The 12,604-nt window shown below is 43.8% G+C and overlaps 1 protein-coding gene across 1 annotated transcript in view; it reads left to right on the top strand.

Annotated features, from left to right (window-relative positions):
* The first annotated feature begins 223 nt into the window (after positions 1–223).
* The window catches only part of KIF13A (kinesin family member 13A), a 203,751-nt gene continuing 191,370 nt past the window's right edge, over positions 224–12,604 (top strand). The window contains 2 exon segments of the mRNA XM_070361021.1: positions 224–1,005; positions 1,299–1,389. Coding sequence (XP_070217122.1) covers positions 951–1,005; positions 1,299–1,389 — 146 coding nt within the window. The 5' untranslated portion in view covers positions 224–950.

The raw sequence follows: 12,604 nt of genomic DNA, 5'->3' as shown, positions 1-12,604 counted from the left end.
CTACGCGGCACCTAGAAGTGCACGCCCAAGAAGCACTTGTTGAACCGCACAGAATAAATCAGATCCCCCCCTAGTTCCGCCCTGGCAGCGAGGTCGGTCTTTGGCAAGCGCCACCAAAATCCATGGCTCTTAAATTCTTATGTAACAGTTAATGACCCTCCCAGCCCACACTGGACATCTCTCCCGTCGGAGAAGCGCAAGGGCCGGGAAGGAAGCGAGAGCAATCTTTGCAAGCACGCTCATTTGGTGGCGGAGGCACGGATTGACTTCCAGCCTCGGTTCACTATCGGAAAACGCCGCTGCGCGCTGGGCGCGTTGCAGTGAGGGGCGGGCGGAGGGGGCGGCCGGCCGGCCGGTGGAGGCGCATTTCAGCCGGTGGGTAAGGCCTGCCCACCCGGCACGCCCAGGGGCTCCCGGGGGCTGCTGTGACAGCGGCCCCAGAAGGTGACTCGAGTTCAAGGCGGTGCCCGTGGGGCCCCCGCCGGCGCCGGGCCCCGGGGGAAAAGCGAGCGCCCCGCTCCGGATCGCAGCGCCCCTCTCCCCCGCCCAGCCCCGCGCGCCGCCCGCCGGCCCCCGCTCCCTCCTCGGGTGCCGGCCGGGCCTCCGGGCGCCGCGAGCCGGGGAAGATGGCGGCGCTGCCCGGCCCGGGGCGGCCGCGAGGGGCGGCGGCGCTGTGCGCTCGGCTGGGCCGGCGCGGCTAGAGCGGCGCCTGGGCCCGGCGGCGCGGCCTCCTCCCCGCCCGCCGCCGCCGCGGCCGCCGCGCCCCGCCCGCGCGCCCGCCCGCCCGCCCGCGCCCCGCCCCCCGGGCCCGGCCGTGCCCGCGTCGCGCTCCCCCGGGATGGCCCGCGCGCCTCGGCGCTGCCTCGCGGAGCTCACGGCGGAGCGGCGGCGGCCGCGCTCGGGGGGCGCGCGTGAAGGGGCCGCCTGGGGGCCGAGCGGGCGCCGCCAACATGTCGGATACCAAGGTAAAAGTTGCCGTCCGGGTCCGGCCCCTGAACCGACGAGGTGAGCAAGCTTTCCTCTCCTTTGCGCTTTGCGATCGGGGCTGAAGGCGGGGGGTGGGGGGCAACTTTGGAAAACTGCGGGGCCGCGGGGCTGGGGGCGGCGGGAGCGGGGAGGCGAGCCGGGGCCGGGGTCTCTCCGGGGAGGAGGCGGCGCCCGCCGCGGCCGCGGGACCCGGTGCGCCGGCTCCCGGCTCGGGCCGCCTCCCGGGGGAGAGCCCCGCGCGGGCGCGCAGAGGCGGGCTGCGGGCGCGGATGCTCGGCTCTGCAACGCTGTTCCTCCCCTTTTGCTTTCAGAACTGGAACTCAACACCAAGTGCGTGGTGGAGATGGAAGGGAATCAAACGGTCCTGCACCCTCCTCCTTCTAACACCAAACAGGGAGAAAGGTAAAAGCGGGTGCCGAGGGCGGGCGGGTGCAGCCCCGTCGCCTCCTGCAAGTTTGAGCCAGGAAAATGGGAGTGCTCTTTCCTATTGTTAGGAGGACGGCTTCAAGTTTGTCGCACGCTCCTGTCTAAAGCTGTTGCAAGTCCAAGTTCCTCTCTCTCCTCCCTCTGCCCCCCTCCTCCTTGTCCCCTCCCATCTAGAGGCAGGACACCCCGGGCCAGAGCCGGGACCAGTCCTGTGTCCCCGGCCTGCGGCGAGACACCCCGAGAGGGCCGGCTGAGACCCTCGAGATGATGGTCCCATGGCCACATTTTACAGATGAGAAAACTGAGGCCTGAGGCGAGGAATGACCACCCAAGGCCGGCACCGTGGAACCCGGTGCCCCTGGTTCTTTCCACCGCTGCACTGTTGGCTTTATTTGGCAGACTTGTTAAGGAACTTTGTGTAAAAGAGGGAGTGGGAGGGACCCCCCCCCCCCCCCCCAACCCCTGCAGTAAAGCAAAACAGTTTTGTACGATGCAGGCTTAGGCCTGGACCATTTAAGATCTATTATTTTGTTGGTGCTAGGTTGAGATAATGCCTGAATGTAATGCGCGAATTTTGATTTTCAGGAAAACAAAAGTAGTGCCCCGGAGCTGTGTAGACACTGGGGGGATGTTTAAGAGGGGCTGCATTTACTAGATGGCAACATATTTGCATTTGAAAAGTGGTAACTGTTGGATCCTTATTAATTCTGCTCTATTCCACGGAACAGTATGGGAAAATGCCCTAAAATAATTTGAATATTTGGCATTTTTCTGGTAAGCCCCTGAGAAGAAAACGGTTGGAATTCATTCAGTATAGCAGTGCAGTAGCTTGGAAAAATAGGAAAGAGAAACCAGGGAGATTTGAAAAATTAACTCCTCCGGAGTGAGTTTTTGTTTCTAAAAGTCACCTGTTACCTGTTGATTGATGTGATACAATTTAGTGACATTTTTACTCTTTGGAGATTTTTTTTTAACTGAACAGCAGCTCTGAAGTAGGGTTTGTTACTTTATTGCTAAAGGAAGCAACTGTCTTCATTCTATAATCATGCAGTATCCAGGCATAGTTTACTGAATTTGGGGGAAGAAATTATCAGGAGGTAAATTTGAGAATTTTTTGCTTTTTGTGCTGAGGCTAGAAATTTTTATCCAGTGTGCAAACATTCTGCTTCCTATAGCAGATTGTTATGGTGATAGTAAATAGCTAAGTTATATTTAAAATGTGTTAAATGCTTTTTAACAGTAATGGTTGTATCCTTGGATAATATTTTTAGATACATTTTAAATATTTATAGTATTTTAGATCCATTTATAGCAATATAGTTGTATTTTTCATGTTAATAGCAAGTAAACTTATTGAGTAAATGAAGATATTTACAGATTACATTGGCTGCCTAGATCACCAATACATTTCCCCATCCCTCCCCCACCCCCCACGCCCAAACTGAATATTTTCTCATGTTTCAGAAATAAATTCTGCTGGGTCAGATTCTTCAAAGCAATCTAGGAAACAGGTAGAATTGTCAACTCCTATGTTTTCTGTGGCTTCTATTTTCCTTGCTTGTTTGGCACCTGCTTCTTGCCACTCTTAACCATAAGGATTGTTACTATTAGCTACTATTTAATGTTATGAAGCTTTGGCCATTGTGGACAGACAGGGATTTAATTTTGTGGAATGTGGATAGACTTTACAACTGCAGACACTTGGCTGGAAAGGCTAAATAATCAGTTGATCATTTTTAGGGCCACCACCGTCGTTACTAATCAGGATCTTTTAAGTAATGATTTGAAGGGTGATTTGGGGATTTCTCCATATGCTTGCTTCTTGGAATAGCCCGTTATCCGGAGCTATAAGAATAGTGCTGAAACATGTTCTGACCTCCTGACAGGATTCTTTGAATGGTGGATGGGCTCTTTGTGTGGGTTTTGCCTAGGTACCTGTCATTCAGTTTATAGACAGACTGGGAGGGTTCAGCCCAGCAGTACTGCTTGCGCGTTAGGATTACTGTCTTTGCAAGGATGGAGACATCAAATGCATTTTGATTTTCATTATGCAGCTTGGTTTCATCTTTCTCCAGTGGGTTTTCCCTTAAAGCAACAGTGCATTTAAAAATAGAAGCAGTTTCTCCCTTGGGTTCTAGGTTGATTAATTGCAACAGTGCTTCATGTTCTGTTTGCAATTCATTTCTTTCATTTGTTTTGGAATCAGAGCAAGGTGAGACTAGTGTTTTTCTTACCTAGAAGTCCAAGGCTTGAAGTGTAAGAAGTTTTGAAATGAATCTTGGTAAACCTTATCGTTGAAATAGCTGTTTTTCCAAATATTGCAGGAAATTACTAATGTATTAATGGTGATTGGGATTTTAAGTTACTAGGTCCAAGTTTTCAGTCCTACTAGTAAAAACAAGCAAGAGTACATTGGTTTCCAGGAAAAGAAACAGGCTTAGCTTTCATAATTTCCCCCTTTATGGAATCAAAGCCAAGCCTACATGTTAAGGTCTAAAAGATCACAGGGCTTCTGAGGTTAAAGATGTTTGTTTTGGTCCTAAAATTCTAAGATTATAATGTACCACAGACGTCTAGATTAATAGTTGATAGTTAATAAACCATTCTGAAACATTAAGAGCTATATATATGGGTTTCTTAACATACCATTGCATTACAATCCAAGGACCACTGTGGACCCAGAGCCTATGACAGAGGCTTACACCTTTGAGAGATGAGAGAAGTACAAATAGTTAAAATATAGTACGGTAGATTATTTAAATTATACTTTTGCCATTGTCTATACCATATCACTTGAAAATTGCCTGTTTCCCCTTCTGTCTCCCCTCCTTTCGGTTGTGAGCTCTGGGAAGGCAGGAACCTGGTCCTACTGACTTTTGTCTTCCATACCTCCAAAGAGCACCTGGCACATAGCAGACCCTCAGCAAATGTCTGCATGGTGATGGTTTGCACTGTGATGGGAACGCTGAGGAGGGGCTGTGGATGTGACCCGGGGTCTTGGCATCCTGTAAAGACGGGTGGCATTTGTGCTGGTCATGGGGGATGCTAAGAGTGCAGGTTCACTTTTTCAAGATCGGCAGAAAGTCCTTTGTCAAAGAAACTGAACGCATACCTGCCACAGATTACTTCTGGCTGAGTGTGTGTGTGTGCGTGCAGAATGTGAAGCCGGGTGCAGAAGCCAGGCAATCCAGGAAGGAGGACAGAATGAGAACCCCTAACTTGCCAAAATACATAATAGTTTAAAAATCAAAGTATAACCAGGTGTCCATTGCAAAGTCTTCCTCTCATTCTTGCTGTCATCCTTACGCTTAATATCCTCTCACCTCTCCCCAAACAAAAAAGGTGACCTCAGTTATTGATTTCCCATACATATTCTCAAATACACACACAAATGTATATATATATTTTCCACAAGTATCTTTTCTATCCTTTAATAACAGTATGTTGACTCCTTAAAAAAAATCCAGTATGGGTGGTAGTTGCAGTTTTAAAAATATACATGTTCATCTGTGCTCAGTCATGTCCAACTCTTTGCAACCCTATGAACTGTAGCCCATCAGGCGCCTCTGCCCCCCATTTTCCTGGCAAGAAATACTGGAGTGGGTTGCCATGCCCTCCTCCAGGGGATCTTCCCAACCCAGGGATCTAAAGCATCTCCTGCCTTGCAGGTGGATTCTTTACTGCTGAGCCACTGTGGAAGCCCATTAAAAAATATATATACCCATGTATATATCAATCTGATCTTTGTAGCTTTTAGGAAGTGAAGCTTTATCATCAGAATGTAATGGAACTGGCTTTGTACAGAAATTTTTGTTCTTGATTGTTTTAAACCATTTTAAAGTAAGTAAATTGTAGGGTAAGCAACTGAAGCAATGTGCAGATATAACCTAGCTAAGTTAAAAGAAAAACCGGATAAATTTAGGCTCTTAGTAAAAGAGCATCAAAGTTTTAACCTCTTGCCCAGTTTTTCCATACTGTAAGGTGGGCGGTGTAGCTTACAAGGTACACAAAGGTCGGTCAGTGGAAGAAAGCTACAGCTTGGTCGATTCGACTGCATCTATATTTTCTAGTTTATGAATTATATGTTGCAAGTTTTTGATTGTTTATTCCCCCAGACTGGTTTCCCCTGCTATTACAGTGGTTTCTAGGATGGTTTCTTCTCCTCAAGTAAAACTGTAGAGTGAAACTTGAAAAATTAGTTGAAATCATATCAAGTGAAAAAGATCCATTACCAAAGAAGCAGTAATATTCTACATTATCTAGGTGACTTTGAGTTTTATTGTGTTTTCTGTGTTGTTACTCTTCTCTCTGGCTCAGTATTACAAAGTTGATTGTAAGAAAGCAGAGTATTTAGATTTCACTAATATAGGAGTGAGCATTCTTCATGCATGATATCAGTGGTATTTTGATGAATGTTATAATGGAATATTTTCATTAGATGTCCACGTTTTCCATTTTTGTTTTAAAATAGCTTGTCATCTCTCACTTTAAAAGACAAGCCTAAAAGTAATTATAATGTACTAAAGATTAGTGACTTAAAATTATTTTGTTCACAGTTAAAAATGTATTTACATTATGCACTGTTGTGTGTACCTATATAAAGGTTCATGAAGAAATTTACTATGTGCAATATCTCTGTTATTTTTCTACCCCTTTCTGTTCTCATTCATTTTAGAAACGTTGGTTGTGACTTACCAAATTAACTTCAAAACCTGCTAAAGGGTCACAAGTTTAAATTTGAAAAATACAAGTTTAGTGGGTAAGAAGTTGGGTTCTGCATACATACATATGTATAAATATTTTAAATCAGTGTAAATACTTTGAAGTGTGGAGTAGTTTTATAATTTATAAAGGCTATGCCTGATGTAGCTGTCATCCTGGGGGTTCCTGCCACATCATTCTGAGAATTCCTTTTACAGACTCTTTTCTGTGTGGACTCTCTTGTTTTTCTGGTTCTCTTTTCTTTCTTTCTTTGCTGCCTCAATTTTGTAGAGCATATCCTGTGGTTGCTTCCCCAGAAAGAATTTTGGGAGGTGAAGTTTTTCATTTAAAAAATGAAAATATCTTCATTCCACCCACTTACCTTGTTAATAGTTTGGATGGGTAACAAATTCTATTTTAAAGATGTTGGTTGCTTTAATGTCCTCTTGCTTCCAGTGTTTCTGTTGAGAAGTCTGAAGCTATTTGGATTTCCAGCCCTTAAGACATGACCTAGATTTTCTTTTCTGGAATCCTATAGAATATTCTTTCTTCTCCTTTTTTGTGAAATCACAGTGGTGGGCCTTTTGGACTTGGAAACTTGTATCCTTCAGTTCTGAAAAAATTGATTGAATTAATTCATTAGCAAATGCTCTCTTTTTATTTATTCTTTTCTGGAGCACTTATTTAGACATGGGGTTTCCTGAACTGGTCATCTGATTATTTTATTTTTCCTTTCTGCTTTTCATCTATTGTTTTTGTTCTGCCTTCTGGGAGATTTCATCCACTTTATCTTCCAAACTTTATGTTTAATTTTTTCCCCCTGATATCATATTTTTAATTTCCAAGAACTCTTCTAGACTTAAAAAAAAAACATAGCATCCTGTGCTTATTTTCTAGTTGTGGCATTTGCTGTCTTTCTGAGGACACTAATGATATTTTTCTCTGTATAGTAGGCCTTTTCTTTCTTCTTCTTTTTCAAGTGCATAGTTTTGTTAGTGTTGGTGTCTGTCTTTTATGTTAAAGGCTTTTCTCAAATACATAGATTTCGGGCTTTCTCTAGGACAAGGACTATATATGATTTATCTTTGTATTCTCAGGGCCTAGATTCAACAGTGCCCAGTGGACAGAAAGAATTTTTGTAAATTCTTTGTTGTTTTTTAAAAAATTATTAAATGTTCTGTCAAATCCCTTTTCAACTTTCAACAACTGAAATAAAATTGTTTTTTTCTTAAGAGCAAGTATAAATGCTATAATTAAAGGTGGTAGTTGCCTTATGCAACTCTTACTTACTAACATTCATGAAGATAATTAGTTGTAATCAGTACAAAAGTTGAAAAAAATTAGAAAATCCTAATTTTGTATTACTATTGCAAAAATGTTAGTTGAATTTTTTTCTTTTTTTGGTTATTGTTAAGTTTAAAATATATATGCTTGTTGGACTGGGGAGATTTTTCAAAATGATACCAAACTAGCCAGTTTATCATTCTACCACTTGGATTCTTCTGGCAAAATCTAATCAGAGACAAGTGGATACCTTGAATTGTTTCCAGTTTTCAATAAAATTGAAACATATGCTATGCACTCATATTTTAAAAACATTTATAAGAAAACATCTTCCCCAAATAGTAGGCTTTCTGAAGACATCAAGGTTTCTCAGTTTTCAATAAAATTGAAACATATGCTATGCACTCATATTTTAAAAACATTTATAAGAAAACATCTTCCCCAAATAGTAGGCTTTCTGAAGACATCAAGGTTTCTCAGTTATTCAGCCACAGTTACCCTTTCTCAAATCTTCCCTGGAGCTACAACGGAGAAGGTGTTTGTGCATTTAGAATTTAAAGGACTTTGGAGAACATTACTGGCAGAGGAAACAGAATGGCAGAGAAACCAACAAGATATATAGAAACACTCAAAGAGAATTTTGTACCTTAACAACAAAAATGAAATTTACTAACAACAGAGCTATCGGTAAAGGAAGTATACTAAAATTCACATGAAAACAAGAGTTGATTTATATGGAATTCAAGAGCTATCTTTTCAAGATCACTCTATAAAATATTATATCTCTGGGAATTTAGCTTTGCAAATATAAGAAGAAAATATCAGAAATTCTTCCTTGGAAATTAGTTTATTTGGTGTTTTATCCAACAATGATATGGAAACTAAGCATGGAAAAATGTCAGGTTTTCATATCTCTAAAATTTTATTGTAAAAATGAGTAATTTGTTTATTTGATTGTAAGATCTAAGGTTAAAAAAAAATGGAAAGTTTTTTTTTTTTTTTTTTATAGGCCCTCATAGACCCTCAGAATTAGGAGGATAAACAGTCCAAGCCTCATCATTTGTTGAATGCAGTCTTGATTTACTGTTTTACCAGCTGAGCCACCGGGGAAGCCCCCCGATTTTACTTTTTGCACTGCAGTGGAATTGCTTTACAGTGTTGTGTTAGTTTCTGCTGTTGATTTCATTTTACTATGAGATGAACAGTTCGGTGAGTCACTAATAAAGTACTAGAACTATTTTACCAAATTGTTCTTGAAATGAACTTTTCACATCAAAGCACAATTGTATCTTTTTAAAAGATTGCTTCCTTAGATAGTCTAAAATGTTTTATAAGAAGCATGGCAGAAATTTAAAAGCGGGGGCAGGGGGAAAGTGTCGTTATTCAAACAAACCCCTAACAAATCCATTATTCTTATTTTTCCCCTTCCTTCATTTTGTCCTTGTCCATAAATACAAATATTTGTAGTTAAAATTTTGTGTTTTGCTTTTGTCCCATTTATATTTTGTCATGCAACATGGTTTTCATAATTATAATTTTAATAGTTGAGTACTATAGTCTGTTGAGTTTCATAACTTTAAAACCATATTTCTATATTTCTGGACCTGAAAGTTGCTTCTCTGAACAATTATAAATAACTGAGAGCATAAAAATAACTGGAACTTTTAAAGACTCCTTTGCCAATTGCAAGGCATTTCTTCCCAAGTGAACTTACTCAACACAAAAATGCATCTCTGAAATTGTATGACAACATGAACCTTTCCCTTACATTACTATGGAGTTCAAGTTGATAGCTTTCATATGTAGGTGTGAGTTAGGCCATGGAAAAAATGATTTTGTGTGGACAGTAACAGCCCAGGGGTTCTCACACTTGAGAGTGCATTAGGCTCATTTGGAGAGCCTCACTCCAAAAAGTCCTGAGCCGTACCTCGGCCTGAGATCTTGCACTTGTAACAAGTCCCCAGGGGATGCTGATGCTCTTAGCTCAGGACCAAGCTTTGAGAATCACTGCTGTAGACCACGGAGAAGGCAATGGCACCTCACTCCAGTACTTTTGCTTGGAAAATCCCATGGATGGAGGAGCCTGGTAGGCTGTAGTCCATGGGGTCGCTAGAGTCGGACACGACTGAGCGACTTCACTTTCACGCATTGGAGAAGGAAATGACAACCCACTCCAGTGTTCTTGCCTGGAGAATCCCAGGGACGGGGGAGCCTGGTGGGCTGCCGTCTATGGGGTCCCACAGAGTTGGACATGACTGAAGTGACGCAGCAGCAGCAGCTCTAGACCGGGGCTGGTCCATTAGAATTTTCTGTGATGGTGGGGATATTCTACACATCTGCTGTCCACTGTGGTAATTGCTAACCATGTATGATTACTGAGCTCTTGAAATGCGGCTAGTGCAACCAAAGAACTGACTTTTAAATTTTATTTGATTTTCATTACATTTATTTTAGTTTTAGAATTTTGTTTATTTATTTATGGCTGCACTGGGTCTTCACTGCACTGGCTTTCTCTAGTTGCGGCAAGCAGGGGCCAGTCTCCAGTTGCAGTGCATGGGTTTCTCATTGGGGTGAGAAGCCCTCTTTTTGCAGAGCATGGGCTCTAGGGCTTGCAGGCTTCGGTAGTTGCAGCCCATGGGCTCAGTGCTTGTGGCTCCCGGGCTCCAGAGTGCAGGCTCAGTAGTTGTGGCGCAGGGGCCCAGTTGCTCCGGGGCACGTGGGATCTTCCTGGATCAGTGATCGAATCCGTCTCCTGCATTGGCAGGCGGATTCTTCACTACTGAGCCATCAGGGAAGCCCATTAGTTTAAACAGCAGGTGGCTACTGTTTTGGACAGTACACGCCTGGACATGGTTCTAAACCTTGCTTGCACGTCAGAATCATCTGGCATGCTTTAAAAATGGTTGCCTCACTCCTACCCCTAGCATTTCTGGCTTCATCGGACTGAAGTGCCTCTTTGGCATTGGGGTTTTTAAACACTTGCCAGGTGTCCCAGTTACTATTATTGTTTACAAATCAGCCCCAAAGTTAGTGGTCTGAAAACATTATTTTTTAATGCCCCTGAATTCTGTGAGTCAGGAAATCGGACAAAGTAGACATGACTTGTCTCTGCTCCATGGCGTAGGAGTCTCATCCTGAAGACTAGAAATCTGCAGGTGTAGTCATCAGAGGGCTTGAGCTGGTGGAATATCTGAGGTGGTTAACTCACACGGTTGGCAGTTGAGTCTCATGTGTAGCCAAGGTTGATAAACGCTGCTCTAGTTTAATAAATTAGGTTTTAAAGCCTGGTTTCACAAGTTGTCCTTTGGTTTATTTTCCTATTTTTGATTGTGATCATGTATGTACATTCTCAGAACCATTAATGTTCTCAAAACTAAAATCTGAAAGCCTCAGACAGTAAGCCTTATTTTACCTTATTTACCTAAGTGTTTTCCCTATTAAGGCAACTTACGGAAATTTACTAGAGTCTTCCTGTGCCAAGGGTATATTGTGAAAGTGAAGCCTCACAAAGTTAAATTCTGTCCCATTTTTTTAAAAAAGCCTCCTATTCTCAAGCCAGGTATATTTCATCAAAATGCCTCTTTTTATTTGTTTTTACTTGGAATTATGGCAGAGAGCGGAGAAGGCAATGGCATCCCACTCCAGTACTCTTGCCTGGAAAATCCCATGGATTTTACCAGGAGGAGCCTGGTAGGCTGCAGTCCATGGGGTTGTGAAGAGTCGGACACGACTGAGCAACTTCCCTTTCACTTTTCACTTTCACGCATTGGAGAAGGAAATGGCAACCCACTCCAGTGTTCTTGCCTGGAGAGTCCCAGGGACGGGGGAGCCTGGTAGGCTGCCGTCTCTGGGGTCGCACAGAGTCGGACACGACTGAAGTGACTTAGCATGGCAGAGAAGGAAGGAATTACCTCAGTTATCTAGATGCAGGGTACTTGCTTATTCTTCAATCAACCGCTTCACCTGTGCTTGGGAGGCACAGGTTTTTCATCTTTCTAAGAGCCTCTTAGTGAAAGTGAAAGAGGAGAGTGAAAAAGTTGCCTTAAAGCTCAACATTCAGAAAACTAAGATCATGGCATCCAGTCCCATCACTTCATGGCAAATAGATGGGGAAACAATGGAAACAGTGGCTGACTATTTTTGGAGCTCCAAAATCTCTGCAGATGGTGATTGCAGCCATGAAATTAAAAGACGCTTACTTCTTGGAAGAAAAGTTACGACCAACCTAGACAGCATATTAAAAAGCAGAGACATTACTTTGTCAACAAAGGTCCGTCTAGTCAAGGCTATGGTTTTTCCAGTGGTCATGTATGGATATGAGAAAGCTGAGCACCGAAGAATTGATGCTTTTTGTTGGAGAAGACTCTTGAGAGTTCCTTGGACTGCAAGGAGATCCAACCAGTCCATCCTAAAGGAGATCAGTCCTGGTTGTTCATTGGAAGGACTGATGCTGAAGCTGAAACTCCAATACTTTGGCCACCTGATGCGAAGAGCTGACTCATTTGAAAAGACCCTGAAGCTGGGAAAGATTGAGGGCAGGAGGAGAAGGGGATGACAAAGGATGAGATGGTTGGATGGCATCCCCAACTCAATGGACACTAGTTTGGGTGAACTCCGGGAGTTGGTGATGGACAGGGAGACCTGGTGTGCTGCAGTTCATGGGATTGCAAAGAGTCAGACATGACTGAGCAACTGAACTGAACTGAATGGCCTGTGGACCACGGTTCCCTGCTTCAGGCCCTGGAACTGTATGGCATTCCTAGCCTTAGCTCCTGTATCACTGCAGGATCCCAGGCACCCCTTCTATGTGGAGGATCAGGATGGCGTCAGAGCTGGATGGGAAGTCTGGATACTGCCTGGTCCTGCCGCTAACATGGTCTGTATCCATTGGGCTAGTAATTAATCCTTTCCATTTGAGTCTTCATCTGTCAAACTGCAGGCTAAACTAGGTGATCTGTAAGGGGTTTTTTTTTTTGGTTGGGCTGGGTCTTCGTTGCTACACGTGGGCTTTCTCGTAGCGGAGAGCGGGGGGCTACTCTTTAGTTGTGGTGTGTGGGCTTCTCATCACAGTAGCTCTTCTTGTTGCCTAGCATAGGCTTTAGACACACGGGATTCTGTCGTTACAGCACATGGGCTCAGTATTTGCAGCTTGCTGGTTCTAGGGTGTTCGGGCTCAGTGGTTGTGGCACCTGGGCTTAGTTGCTCC

This window comes from Bos mutus, chromosome 23 (assembly GCF_027580195.1).
Source record: "Bos mutus isolate GX-2022 chromosome 23, NWIPB_WYAK_1.1, whole genome shotgun sequence".
Taxonomy (NCBI): Eukaryota; Metazoa; Chordata; class Mammalia; order Artiodactyla; family Bovidae; genus Bos; species Bos mutus.
Note: the sequence above shows the minus strand (reverse complement) of the source record. Positions and strands in the feature narration are given on the sequence as shown.